This window comes from Heterodontus francisci, chromosome 29 (genome assembly GCF_036365525.1).
Source record: "Heterodontus francisci isolate sHetFra1 chromosome 29, sHetFra1.hap1, whole genome shotgun sequence".
In the NCBI taxonomy this organism is placed as follows: Eukaryota; Metazoa; Chordata; class Chondrichthyes; order Heterodontiformes; family Heterodontidae; genus Heterodontus; species Heterodontus francisci.
This window is the reverse complement of record NC_090399.1, coordinates 40007541-40021204: the sequence shown is the minus strand read 5'-3', so window position 1 is coordinate 40021204 and position 13664 is coordinate 40007541. Positions and strand designations below refer to the sequence as shown.

Genomic DNA, 13664 nt, shown 5'->3' with positions numbered 1-13664 from the left:
CCTGCGTGCGGAGCAGATTAAACTCCGCCCACACCAGGTGGTGGTCCGAGCATGGCACCAGTCGCATGGAGGCCGCCGTGACATGGGAGATGTACACCTGCGAAATGTAGAGGCGGTCAATTCGGGACCCTCCTCCAGACCTCCATTTGAAGGCGCTGGAGTCGGGATGGAGATTCCACCAAACATCCACCAAGTTGAGGGAGCTGATCAGATCCCTTAACCTCTCCACCGCGCTTGGACGCACTGGGGACCAGACCGATCCCTTACCTCAAGGGTACAATTAAAATCCCCCCCCCGAGGATGATGCACTCGCCGCTATTGATAGAGTTCAAGAGAGCTGACACTTCTTCAAAGAAGCGCGCTTGCAACACGGAGGGCTTTGGCGTGTACTCATTCACAAAGTGGAGCGGCACGCTACCCAGGCGAACGGTGAGGTGGAGCAAGTGGCCCGGCATGAGCTCCTAGACCCCCAAGACCTCCGGCTGAAAAGTCGGGGCCAACAAGATAGCCACCCCACTAGAAATAGGGGTGAGGTGACTCACGTAGACCCCACCCTGACACTCCAGGCTTCGTCTCCCGGAAGGGTGTGGGTTTCCTGCAGAAAGCTCACCGCATATCTCCCTTCCCTGAGGACTGAGAGATTGTGTAATCTGCGGTGAGACCATCTGCTGCTGTTGAGACTGGCTATGGTTATCTTCATGTCGAAGGTACTTAAAAATCGTCACCAACACCTCACTGTGAGAAGGGAATGGAAGTGCACCTCGCCTTCCAGTCCTCCAGCAACTAATTGAGGAACTCTTTAAACCAGTGTGCCTCAACCAGTTTCATGTCCGTGCCCTTCCCTGCCTTCATGAGGGCAGCACTGACGGACTGGATGATCAGCGCCAAACTCGACCACCGACCGAAGGAAGCTGAACTTTAATGCGGCAACCTCTGCATGCTGCGAGGAAGTCCTGGAGTTCCACTGTGGGGATCAGAGGAGACTCGGCGGGAGGCACGAGGGACTCCACTGCCTCACTGGCGATGATTCAAGGTCGTCCTCCGTGCCCCACTTTGAGTCCCCATCCTCCTCTGGGTCGTCACCGCCAGTGGCCGACACACCTACCACACACTGTGGGGCAGACGTCCCAGCTGTGCCAGCTGGTCCCGCCTCCATCACGGTCCCACCCCCAGGAACGATGGTGGAGGAGTCTTCTCTGGGTTCTACTGTGGAACTCGAGCCGATGGGTGCTAACAGTTCAGGTCCCCCCTCCACCCCCGTCCCCAGGCCAATGAGCGGACAAAGGGAGACGGAGGTTCCTGACTCCAGAAATCCAGCCAGTGCCGATACCGGAGGGAGAGAGAGGAGGCCATCTCCCGCCCCGCCAGCACCCACTGGCCCAGCAGACAGGGAATTACACAAATTGGCCTCTGGGTCGGGTACATCCCGGGTGACAGCGTGAGGCTGTCGGGAGAGCTGAACCTCACAGGTCTTGGCCCCACCCAGGACACCTGACCCATTGGCTAAAGGAATGAATTCTCCCTTGGGGTCAACAGGTTCTCCTACCACAGGAGAGGCCCCCACCTCAGGAGTTGACAAGATTATAGGGGCATCTACCCACCCCTCTGTTTGGAGGGGTGGAGGATTCCTGCCCAGGGCTCGTGGCCCTATGCGTTTTGCTGGCAGGAAGACCCTGAGGACCTGCACTATGAGATGGACCCCCTGGTTCAGGTCTTTCTTCAGAGGAGGGACATCTCCTCCTCTTATTTCGGTGCTGTTCTGACTAACGGAGCTGATCAGGTTATTTTAAACCAGCTTGTTGTTGTTTGTTACCATGTGAAAGTGCAATCTTCACACCAACAACTGTATCTTGGAGAAGGGGAAGCTGAGTTGTGAGTGTGAACACAACACGACGGGGCCGGACTGCGGGAGATGTAAGAAAGGTTTTCAAGGCCGACGGTGGAGAGCGGGCTCGTACCTCCCAATCCCCAAAGGGACGGCCAATGTCTGTGAGTAACGAGCGCTTCTCCGGCCCAGCCCAGTGCCGGCGGAAGATTCACTTCATATTTCATTCTCATCGTAACTCCCGGCAACGCATCGATTCCAAAATACAACCCAATGGATGTTTGTTATTGTGTTAATGTGTAAACAGAGACTGACAGTGGGAGATTGTACAGACACAGAATCAGACAATCAGACAGCACAGAAGGAGGCCATTCGGCCCATCGTGCCTGTGCCGGCTCTTTGAAAGATCTATCCAATTAATCCTACTCTCCTGCTCTTTCCCCATAACCCTTTAAATTCATCCTTTTCAAGTATTTATTTAATTCCCTTTTGAAAGTTATTATTGAATCTGCTTCCACTGCCCTTTCAGGCAGAACATTCCAGATCACAACAACTCGCTGTGTATAAATAAAATTCTCCTCCTCTCCCCCTTTGGTTCTTTACTAATTCTCTTCAATCTGTGTCCTCTGGTCACTGACCCTCCTGCCACTGGAAACACTTTCTCCTTATTTACTCCATCAAAACCCTTCAGGATTTTGAAGCCTCTCTCAGTGTAATGTCAGAGTCAGTGAACAAGGTGGAATTGCTGACATGATGTAGAGGGTGAGGTTAGAATAGTCGTATGGGTTAAATGTGATGAAATCTCACTCGGGACACACACACAGATCCAGAGGCAGCAATGAGGTGGAGACTGATGTGTGAATGGAATGTTAACAGCTGGATGATCATCTGGGGAACAGCTGGGGAGGGTGAAAGGAGAATAAGCCTCTGTGTAATAAATATCTGAAGCAGGTCAGGAAGTGAAGATTGTGAGGGATATCTGTGGTCATTGCTGTGTGTGGAATGTCCCGAGATCAGGAAACAGAGAGTGACACGAATGGGCAGTGGGGGAGGGGTCTATGTGATTACTGACCCCCTTACGTATTAACCCTGCTCACTTACACATTAATCACTTGTACTTACACACTAACCTCACACTCACCTTACGTGAGCACTTTAGTAACTCGACCTGGTCTCACCTCGAGCTGGTGTGAACACCCAGAGGATGCAGCATGTGAATCCCCAATGAGATCATTGTTTGTGAGTTTGAGTGAGGTCGATCCTATTAACACACCATGTGATAGGTTGTATTCATGTTTATTAATAAAGATTGTGAATCAGATGTCTCTCCAACTCTTTGTGTTTCCGTTTCCCTCTCCAGGTCTCCCTGACACTGTCGCCAGTGGCCATAAGTATGACCTTCATTCTCTGACCTGTGACCTGCTGACCCAGAGCCCATTTCTGCATCGAGCTCGAGCTGCTCCCCTCAAACCTCCCTCATCATTCACGGATCGAGGAACAGGTTTAGGTGTGAACAGGGAGTGAGTGAGAAACAGGTGTAGATGTGAGCAGGGAGTGACCATAACTCCCCACACTGACTAGGAGTGAACATAACTCCCCACACTGACCAGGAGTGACCATATCTCCCCACACTGATGACGAGTGAATATAACTTCCCACAATGACTGGGAGTTTGATACTGGAGCAGGAACATGTGGGTACTGGGCCTTCAGCTACCTGGGTGCTAAGCTCTGGAATTCCCTCCCTAAACCTCTCCGCCTCTCCACGTCTCTCTCCTCCTCTAAGATGCGATTTAAAACCTACCTCTTTGACTGAGCTTTTGTTCCCTGTCCTAATATCTCCTCTTGTGTCTCAGTGTCAGTTTTTGTCTGATTGGTGATGAGTTTTTTTTTAAATTTCCAAAATATACTTTATTCATAAAAATCTGTAAAAATTACATTACAAAACAATTCCAAACAGCATCAAGTCAAACAATACAAAGAGTGGAAAGGAGATCAGTTTCCTTCAATACAGGAGTGAGTTGCCTCACAACCCTTCCATTTCATTTTACACGCCGTGTACATTTTGCAGCAAACAACGATTTTTTGGACACAGTTGAGGGGTTTCCTATCGATCCACTATGGTGGGGGGACCTTACACTGTGGTCTTTCCCCATTGAGCCTTTGCCACGGCTGCCCCAAGCTTTAGTACGTGCCTCAGCACGTAGTCCTGGACCTTGGAATGTGCCAGTCTGCAACATTCGGTCGTAGACAACTCTTTGCTCTGGAAGACCAGCAGGTTTCGGGCAGACCAAAGTGCGTCTTTCACCGAATTGATAGTCCTCCAGCAGCAGTTGATGTTTATCTCGGTGTGCGTTCCTGGGAACAGCCCGTAGAGCACAGACTCCTGTGTTACAGAGCTGCTTGGGATGAACCTCGACAAAAACCACTGCATCTCTTTCCACACCTGCTTTGCAAAGACACATTCCAGAAGGAGGTGGGCAACTGTCTCTTCCCCACCACAGCCACGCGGGCATTGCGCGGAGAGTGTGAGACTCCGAGCGTGCAGGAAGGATCTGACGGGGAGGGCTCTTCTCACCACCAGCCAAGCTACATCTTGGTGCTTGTTTGAATGTTCTGGTGATGAGGCATTCCACCAAATGACTTTGGCAGTCTGCTCGGGGAACCATCCGACCAGATCCACCATCTCCTTTTCCCGTAGGGCCTTGAGGACATTCCGTGCAGACCACTGCCTGATGGATTGGTGGTCAAAGGTGTTTTTCTGCAGAAACTTTCCCACGAAGGATAGGTGGTACGGCACAGTCCAACTGGATGGAGCGTTCCACGGCAATGTGACCAGCGGCATCTTTCTCAACACTGGGGACAGATAGAACCTCAGCACGTAGTGACACTTGGAGTTTGCGTACTGAAGGTCGACAAACAGCTTGATGCAGCCGCACACAAATGATGTCATCAGGATGAGGGCGATGTTGGGTACATTTCTCCTGCCCTTATGCAGAGGTTTGAACATCGTGTCCCTCCGGACACGGTCCATTTTAGATTTCCAGATAAAGCAGTGATGAGGTGGAGATGAACAAGCTGTTTGTTTGTCTCTCGGAGCCCCTTGCAGTGGTGGACAGTCTCCACTCGATGTGTGTGTGTACACAGTACAGATGTTGTGTTCAGACTGTGTGGTGTTCTCCAGCTGGGATTAATAATTGCTGATTTCTCCTGACACATGCAGCTGACCCAAAGCTGGACCACACACGGCCAAGCATCTCATCACGAGAGGTCGCGAACCCAAAGCAAGGGAGGAGCTCGCAAACAATGTGACAGGATTGGAGCAGAAAGAGAAAGCAAGGACTTTCAATTATACAGCACTGCGTCAGTACTGACTCTCCGACAGTGCAGCACTCCCACAGTACTGATCCTCTGACAGCCCACACTCCCTCACTACTGACCCTCTGAAGGTGCAGCACTCTCGCAGTACTGACCGTCTGACAGTCTACCAGCATCAATCTTTGTGGACCATCACCTCCCACTTTTTGCCAGTCTGAGTAACTGGCTTTAATCTCTGCTCTCTGTTTACTGTTTCGTAGCCAACTTGTTATCCATTCTGCTGCTTCCCCCCTCACTCCACATGTTCTGACTTTAATCATGTGTCAACTATGTGGAACTTTATCAAAATCCAAATATATTACATCGATGACAGCACCCATATTTACTATTCTGTTTCTTCTGCAAATAACAATACGGTTGGTTATGCCTTACCTTCCCTTTAGGAAACTATCCAATCACACTTCATGATAGTTTTAGATTCTGAATGTTTTTCTGTTAAATCTTTGAGTCAGGATTCCATTATCTTTCCTACCACTGATGTTAAGCTCATTGGTCTGTTGTTCCCCGGACATGTTCTGTCACCATTTTTAAACATAGGAATCACATGATCTGTCTGCCTGTCCTCTTAATGAATATCTAATTCCAATGAACTTTTATATCTATGTAATAGAGCCTCTGTTATCTTTACCCGAACTTCTTATAATATTCAGATACAATCCATCTGGACCAGGGGTTATATCCTCTCTAAGTCTGATTAGTTTATCAATTATCTCCTGTCTTTCTATCTTTATTTCTTTTTGTTTTCTTCCTCTGATGTCATCTCCATCTTGTTAGTCTCCCTGGTAAATCCCGAGGAAAAGTAATTATTTCATATTTCTGCCATTTCACTGTCATTTCCTGTGAGTTTATTATGTTTATCCCTTAGTGACCCGATCCCTGTCCTGATTTTCCATTAGTTATTTATGTGTCTGTCGAATACTTTACTGTTTCATTTTATATTTCATGATAATTTAATTCCAAAGTTTCTCTTTCTTTTTCTAATTGTTTCTTCATATCTTTCTGAACCCTCATATATTCCCTTTGGAATCTGCTCTGATTAATTTTTATTAATATTCTCAATGTCTGGTTGTTTTCACAATAAAATGTTGTTGTAAAAGTGAAACACTGGGAGTGGTGACAGTTGAAACAATCTGTAACATGGTGAGATTTTCAATGATCTGAACCTTTCTTTTTTCTGCCTTTTGCAGTGGGTGTGTGTGATAACTTGCTGACACGGTGTGAGAATGGAGGAGTGTGTGAGGACAATGGGAGGTGTCTCTGCCCCGCTCCCTACACCGGCCTCCTGTGTGAGAAAGTCCAGTGCAGGAAGGAAGTGGGAGGATGTGTCTCCCAATCCCCCGGCCGGGACCCCACCTTACACCGGGTGCTGCTGTCACTGACTGCGCTGCTAACCGTTGTTAACGGCCGCCCGCCGCTCTGACCCACTTCCAGCACCATGGCCGCTCACCGGAATGTGTGAGGAGCGCAGGAGAATCCAGCGTTTACTGCATCACCGTTAAAACACGCTCCCCTCCCCCGCACTCCCGGAAAGGCAAACGGGAACCGAGACCTGAGCCCAGCCACCCAGCCAGCCCGACTGGATCTCAGAGCCCGGAAGGAATGAGCAGTCAGTGGGGACTGGACTCTCTGACTCCCCGTGGCACCGAGGCAGCTGCTAATATTCATTCTCCAATCGCCACCCGCTCGTCCCATGTCCAGCTTTGGGACAAAGAAACAAAGAAAGGACTTGGATTTCTACAGAACCTTTCACCACCTCAGGACGTCCCAAAGTGCTTTACAGTCAATAAAGGACTTTTTCATAAAAAAGCAATGTGATCATGAGCAGATAATCTCTTTTAATGATGTTGGTTGTGGGATAAATATTGGTCAGGACACTAGGGAGAACTCCCCTGCTCTTCTTCAAATAGTGACCGTGGGATCTTTTACACTCACCCGAGAGGGCAGACGGGGTCTCGGTTTAACATCTCATCTGAGAGACAGCACCTCAGATAGTGCATCACTCATTCCCTCCCTCCTCCCTCCTCTCTCCCTCCCATCCCTCTCCTGTGAGGGATTGCTGAGTGGGGACCAGGCCTATCTGTCGGTGCATCATGACCTGAGGGAATGTGAGGAGCAGTTTCGAGTGTCCCACAGCCTGGGCTTCAGTGAGCATTGCTGTGTAATCCTGGTCACTGGGGTTTTGTGTAAGCACTTCCCCCCCACCGACCCCCTCCTTATGAAAACCCGCTCCTATCCTGGTCTATCCATGGAGGCTGTATCAGTCCCATGTGGGAATAATCCTGAGCCGTGATCGCAGTGTTAGTGTGTTTATTGATTGTTTTGTATTGAGATGAAGTTATTTTCTTGCAATCCCACAAGGTGTGATGTAGTTTTTGTATGAATAGTGGTTTGTGTTGGTGAATATATCTGTCACTGTGGAACTCCCAGCGATGGCAGCAATGAGACCATTTTCTTTGTCTGATTTTCCTGTGTACAGATTTCTCTGGAACTGCAATTTGCTGCATCAAAGAATCGGAGTTTCCAGCTCAGGAAAGTCTCCGAAGATCCAGCAAAGGCCTCGTCACTTTACACTGGACTACAATAAAAACTCCTGCATCAAGTGTCCTGGCCTCAGGACCCAACTCTTGACTGTGTGAGGGAGGGGGATCGGCAGGGAGGGAGGGGAGATTGATGAGGAGGCCGAGGAGTTTGGGGCTTGGGAGGAGGGAAGGGGAGTGGGAGGGGAAGGGGGGGAGGTTGGGGTATGTTGGGGGGTGGAGGGGAAGGCGAAAGGATTTTGTAATAGATACACCAGCTATTATAGCCCAGTTAGAAGGCCAGGGTCTTCTTCCACTGTTGATAAACACAAGTCTGACCTCAGGCACTGGCGGAGGAGCTGGATGAGGATTCCCCTTTATCAGAAATTGTTCATTGAAGGACAGGCATTAACAAACTGTTCACTATCAGAGTGTCAGTGAGCAAGATACAAGGACAGATGGAGAGACAAAGGGAGACGTAGGGAGAGAGGGAGACACAGGGACAGAGGGAGACACAGGGACAGAGGGAGACAGGGGACAGAGGGAGACAGGGGACAGAGGGAGATGGGGGACAGAGGATGACAGGGGACAGAGGGAGACATGGGGTAGGTGGTTGCCATGAAGAGGGAGGTTGGCACGGGGCCGGAGGGAGACAGGGGGACAGTGGGAGCCACGGGTCGGAGGTTGGCTCGGGGAAGGAGGGAGACACGGGAATGGAGGGAGACACAGGGACGGAGGGAGCCACGAGCTGTTGAGTGTATTATACACACAATGATCAATGAGCATGTGGTGTTCGTCTGTTCACTCGAGATCTACCACGGAGGATGAGCATCACAAAAAGCAACTGACAGAGAGTGTAACTGAGAGAGGGGAGAGTGAGAGAGGGTTGGGAGGGTAAAGGGAGGTGAGAAACGAGAGATTGAGAATAACAGTGAGACTGAAAGGTAAAGTGAGCAAAAGACAGAAAAAGAGAGAGAGAGTGAGGGAGACACAGGGAAAGAGAGACAGAGAGGAGCAATTACCACTCCTGGATTTCCAGGTTGGAGATGGTGTAGAAGTATTTGGAGAGGTTCAGTGGGTCAACACTGGGCTTGAGGAGGTTGCAGAGATAGGGAGGGGTGTAGGGGCTGGAGGAGGTGAGAGAAAGAGGGAGGGTTGAAGTAATGGAGGGATTTAAAAGCAAGGATGAGAATTTTAAAATCGAGACATTGCTGAACTGGGAGCCAATGTAAGGCAGCGAGCACAGGGGCTGATGGGTGAACGGGGTTTGGTGTGAGTTAAAACATTGGCAGCAGAGTTTTGGATGATCTCAAGTTTAAGGAGGGTAGAATGTGAGAGACCAGCCAGAAATGCATTAGAATAGTCGAGTCTAGAGGTAACAAAGGAATGGATGAGGGTTTCAGCAGCAGATGAGCTGTGGCAGGGGTGGAGTCGGGAGATGTTACAGAGGTTGAAATAGGCGGCCTTAGTGATGGAGTGACTATGAGCTCGGAAGCTCATCTCAGGTTGTGAACCATCTGGTTGAGCCTCAGACAGTTGCCAGGGAGATGGATGGAGTCGGTGGCTCGAGAACAGAGTTTGTAGCAGCACCAAAGAGAATGGCTTCTGCCTTCCCGATCCTTAAATGGAGGAAATTTCTGCCCTCCCAGTGCTGGATGTCAGATAAGCAGTTTAATAATTTATCAACAGTGGAGGAGTTGAGAGAGGTGGTGGTGAGGTAGAGCTGGATGTTGTCAGTGTACATGTGAAAATTAACAGTGTGTTTTCAGATGATGTGGCTGAGGGGCAGCATGTAGATGAGAAATAGGAGGGGCCAAGGATAGATCCTTGGGGGGACACCAGAGGTAATGGCGTGGGAGCAGGAAGAGAAGCCATTGCAAGTGATTCTCTGACTGCGATTAGATAGATAAGCATGGAACCAGGTGAGAGCAGTCCCACCCAGCTGGATGACAGTGCAGAGGTGTTGAAGGAGGATGGTGTGGTCAACTGTGTCAAAGGCTGCAGACAGGTCGAGAAGGACAAGGAGGGAAAGTTTACCTTTGTCACAGTCACATAGGATGTCATTTGTGATTTTGATAAGAGTTGTTTCAGTACGGTGACAGGGGCAGAAACCTGATTGGAGGATTCAAACATGGTGTTCCGGGAAAGATGGCCATGGATTTGGGAGATGACAACAAATTCAAGGACTTTGGAGAAGAAAGGGTGTTTGTAGATGGGGTGTTAGTTTGCAAGGAAAGAGCGGGTCAAGGGTTTTTTTTAGGAGAAAAATGATAACTGGAGATTTGAAAGAGAGTGGGACAGAACCTGAGGAGAGGGAACCGTTAATAATATCAGCTAACATGGAAGCAAGGAAGGGACTCGGCCCCGTCCATCCGAGAACCACGAAGCAGAGGCCCCGGGACTGCCGGCTCCTGTGCCGAGCCTGGCCCCGCTCCCTCATCCCAGATCCCAACTCCCTATCCTAGTCCCTCAGCTGGGCTTGTCCTGATGCAAATCCCCCCAACACAACATCGTCTGACTCAGAGAGAGAGAGAGAAAGAGAGGCGACAGCGACCAGGTGGGGGGAATCGAAAGGAAACGGACTCACGAAAGTGTCTCCAGAAAAAAATTCATTCATTCCAGAAGATTTCCAGCAACTGCAGCATTTTGGATTTTGTGAGAATGTTTTTAATTTCGTTGCAGATGTGAGGAGCTCAGAATCGAACCAGTGGAGACGAAGGTGAGATTATGGCTGCTGTTTCCCCTCCTGTCCTGCAGAGGGTGGTGTTAGTCTCTTCCAGCCCCCACTCCCGCCACTGGGGGTTTTTTCACATCCCAGTGATTCCTGCTGTCATTCAGTTGATGGAAGTCTGGGGATAAATATTCCATTCATGGACTGGAAACACTGGGACCCGCCTCTGGGCTGCTCTCAGTTGTTTTGTTTCTTCATTAATTGAATAATTGATGTAACTGGATATTTCACCGCACTCTTGACCTGCTCTCTGAACTTGGACTGAGTCACCACATAAATAAATGTGTTTGTGCAGCAACTTAAATTCGACAACATCCATCCGACTTCTTTAAATGTATATTTAGAATCAGAATCGAAGTGATCTGCGATTCCAAAGTAATATAAAACATACACCAACCACAGAAGTATGACGTTGCCGGATATGGTGAAGAGTAAAATCACAGACTTCCTTCTGCTTTCCATCTCTGGGTCACTGCGATTCTCTCCCTTGCTCTGACCCCTCAGTCCCTTACGGACTCGACTGGTCACTAAAATGTGTCTGACTGTCAGAGCATTGAGCAACAGGATTAAAGCAAATGGAATCAATGGAGTTAAAACCTTATCAAACTTGCGAAATCCCACCCATCCGGGCTCAGTATAATAGCTTCGCTTGATAACACAGCGCCATGGTACATTGTCGATTATCTTTCTAGGTTCATACGTAAAGTAGATGGGGATGTTTTTTATACTGAGCAGAATGCAGGTTGTTGCGAGAATCACAGCCGCAGTTTTCTCGGTGCAATATTTAGTTTTCAGCTTCTGGCAACAAATGGCCACAAATCGATCAAAGGTGAAAGTGACGGTGAACCAGACAGAACAGTCTATGGCTATATCAATCAGGACATTGATAACACTACACACAGGGGTGATGTCCAGGAAGCACTCCGGGAAAAAATAAAAACGGATTTGGAACAGAATGACCTCAATGATAATGACCAGTAGATCCGCCGTTGCCATGGCCACCAGGTAGCGAGTGGTGCAGGTGGAGAGGCCGCACTTTCTCCGGGACAGGATCACAATCGCCAGTAAATTAACTGTAAGAGAGAGAAGGGAAAAGAGACTGGAAATTACTGATCAAACATTCTCCGTGTCTGACCCAGACAGTAACGGCAGGATTTTAGCACCAAAAATGGGGGAGTTGGGGACGGGTCAGACGTTAAATTAAATTAAATTAAAAAACTTTACCCAAACCCACACCAATCTTCGATTCGCCCACTTCCAGGTTTAACGGAGTCGGGAAAGGGGACGGACAGCCAACCGCTCCCAGGAGGCGGGTTGGTAATTTAAATATTTGAACGAGGCTGGAAATCTCTGATTTAATCTGTTTTACAAGTTTAACTCTGTCCGCCCGGGTTTCCCCGTTATACCCCACATCACACACAAAGACACCCGGGATTGGCGTTAGGAACAGATGTTCCTTCTGGCATTGGACCGCTCCCTCGGATCATCCCCTGCACCCTGGGACCACACCATATCTTCATCACGAAAGGACCCCACCACTCCACAGGATCGGACTGCACCCCCACCGATAGGAACCACACCTCCCCCACTATGGATCAGACCCCACTACCCCCAAAAGGATCAGAGCATAACCACTTGGATCGGGTCTCTCCATCCCCGGGATTGGAACCCACCACCACCACTGGGATTGTACCCCCGTCTCCAGGATCAGACTCTCCTCCCTTGATGGGATCCCCCCCACAGTCTCGGAGCCTCAATTCCTGGGAGCAGACCACCCTCTTTCAGAACCCCCAAAAAATCAGGTCCCCCCATTGTGTCTTGGATCAGACACTCGCCCCGCTCGTTCCCCCTAACTGGATTGGGAACAAGCTCCAGGATAGGAGACACCTCCCCGGGGTTAAGAATCAGGCACTCACCCTCCCCCTTCCCTCCCAATTCTCCTCCGCAGACTCGGACCTTGCCGCAGGATAGGAGACTCTTCCCCGGGGTTTCGGGATCAACAGACCAGCTATTAGAGGTGTCACCACTCTCTCCCCCTCTGGAGATGGTGATTGGACATCCCACGATATCAGGCATCTCCCCCAAAACACCAGGGTCAGCATTTGGACCGCCCTGGTCCTGAGGCCTGCTCCAGAGTCCGCCCTGCCCGACCGGAAGCCAAGCCTGTCAATCAGGCTGACTTCAGGGTGGGGAACCTGTCAAGGATAAAAGAGGCAGTCTGTGAAGTTAAAACACTGAAACTCCGCTCCCCACCTATGTCACTCACCCCTGTTAATATCCAGGAATAAACATTGGAGTAAAAACAAAATACTGAAACTGCTGTAAATCTGATAAAAATAGGAGAATGTTGAAAACACTCAGCAGATCAGGCAGCATCTGTGGAGAGAGAAACAGAGTTAATGTTTCAGGCTGATAGGCTTTCATCAGAACTGGAAGATATTCGAGATTAACAGTTTTAAATCAATCATGTAGTCAGTGAAAAGTGGGGTATCGGGGGAGGAAAGAACAAAAGGGAAGGTCTGTGATCGGGTGGAGGGCAGGAATGATTCAATGATAAAAGGGATGATGGTGCAAGGTGAATGGGACAATTAAAGAAACAGAGGATGGGTCCAGATGAGCTGTAAATGGTTACAGTAGAATAACAGAGAGAGGGGAGCATGGAAAATCTGGCAAAGAGGCGAAGGCTCCTGTGGCCTGGAAAAGTGATGGAGAATGGTGGGTAGACCCCAGGGGTGTGGACCAGCCTGCCAGCTGTGTACCAATAGGGGATCCTCACCCCAAGCACCAGCCCAGACCCCCTCCACTCCCAGTGACTCTGGTGTAGCCATCCTCCATTACCAGCACAGGCCGTCCCAGAAAGTGGGAGCAATGGTTATAATCGGAAGTTTTAAATCTCAGTGTTGCGTCTAAGAGGCAATAAAATGACTCATCAAAAATACAGTTCCTCATTGAGCTTCAGTGGAAGAGTGTAGGAGGTCAGCGATAGAGAGGTCAGAGTGAGAATGGGATGTAGAATTAAGATGATAAGTGACCAGAAGCTCAGGGTCATACTTGCAGACTGAACGGAGGAGTTCAGCAAAGCAATCGCTCAATCTGTGTTTGCACCTCTCCCAATGCCCAGGAGATTCCATTGTGAGCAGCGAATACTGTTAATAAATTGAAAGAAGTCCAAGTAAATCACTGTTTCACCTGGAAGGAGTGTTTGGGGCCTTGGA

General features: G+C 49.4%; 1 protein-coding gene and 1 long non-coding RNA gene across 3 annotated transcripts in view; both read right to left on the bottom strand.

The window, feature by feature from the left end:
• LOC137346249 (uncharacterized) overlaps window positions 1–8111 on the bottom strand; it is a 381277-nt gene extending 373166 nt beyond the window's left edge. For both annotated transcript variants that reach the window (XR_010968686.1, XR_010968687.1), the window contains exon 1: window positions 8058–8111. This is a non-coding gene — a long non-coding RNA (uncharacterized lncRNA). The remainder of the gene's footprint in view (window positions 1–8057) is intronic.
• A 1863-nt stretch (window positions 8112–9974) lies between these two features.
• LOC137345783 (probable G-protein coupled receptor 139) lies at window positions 9975–11517 on the bottom strand (the record flags this gene model as incomplete). The annotated part of the gene is made up of 2 exons (XM_068009038.1): window positions 9975–10022; window positions 10669–11517. Coding segments are annotated over 2 exons (897 nt in total), but the record flags the coding sequence as incomplete, so codon positions are not given.
• Between the last annotated feature and the right edge of the window lie 2147 nt (window positions 11518–13664).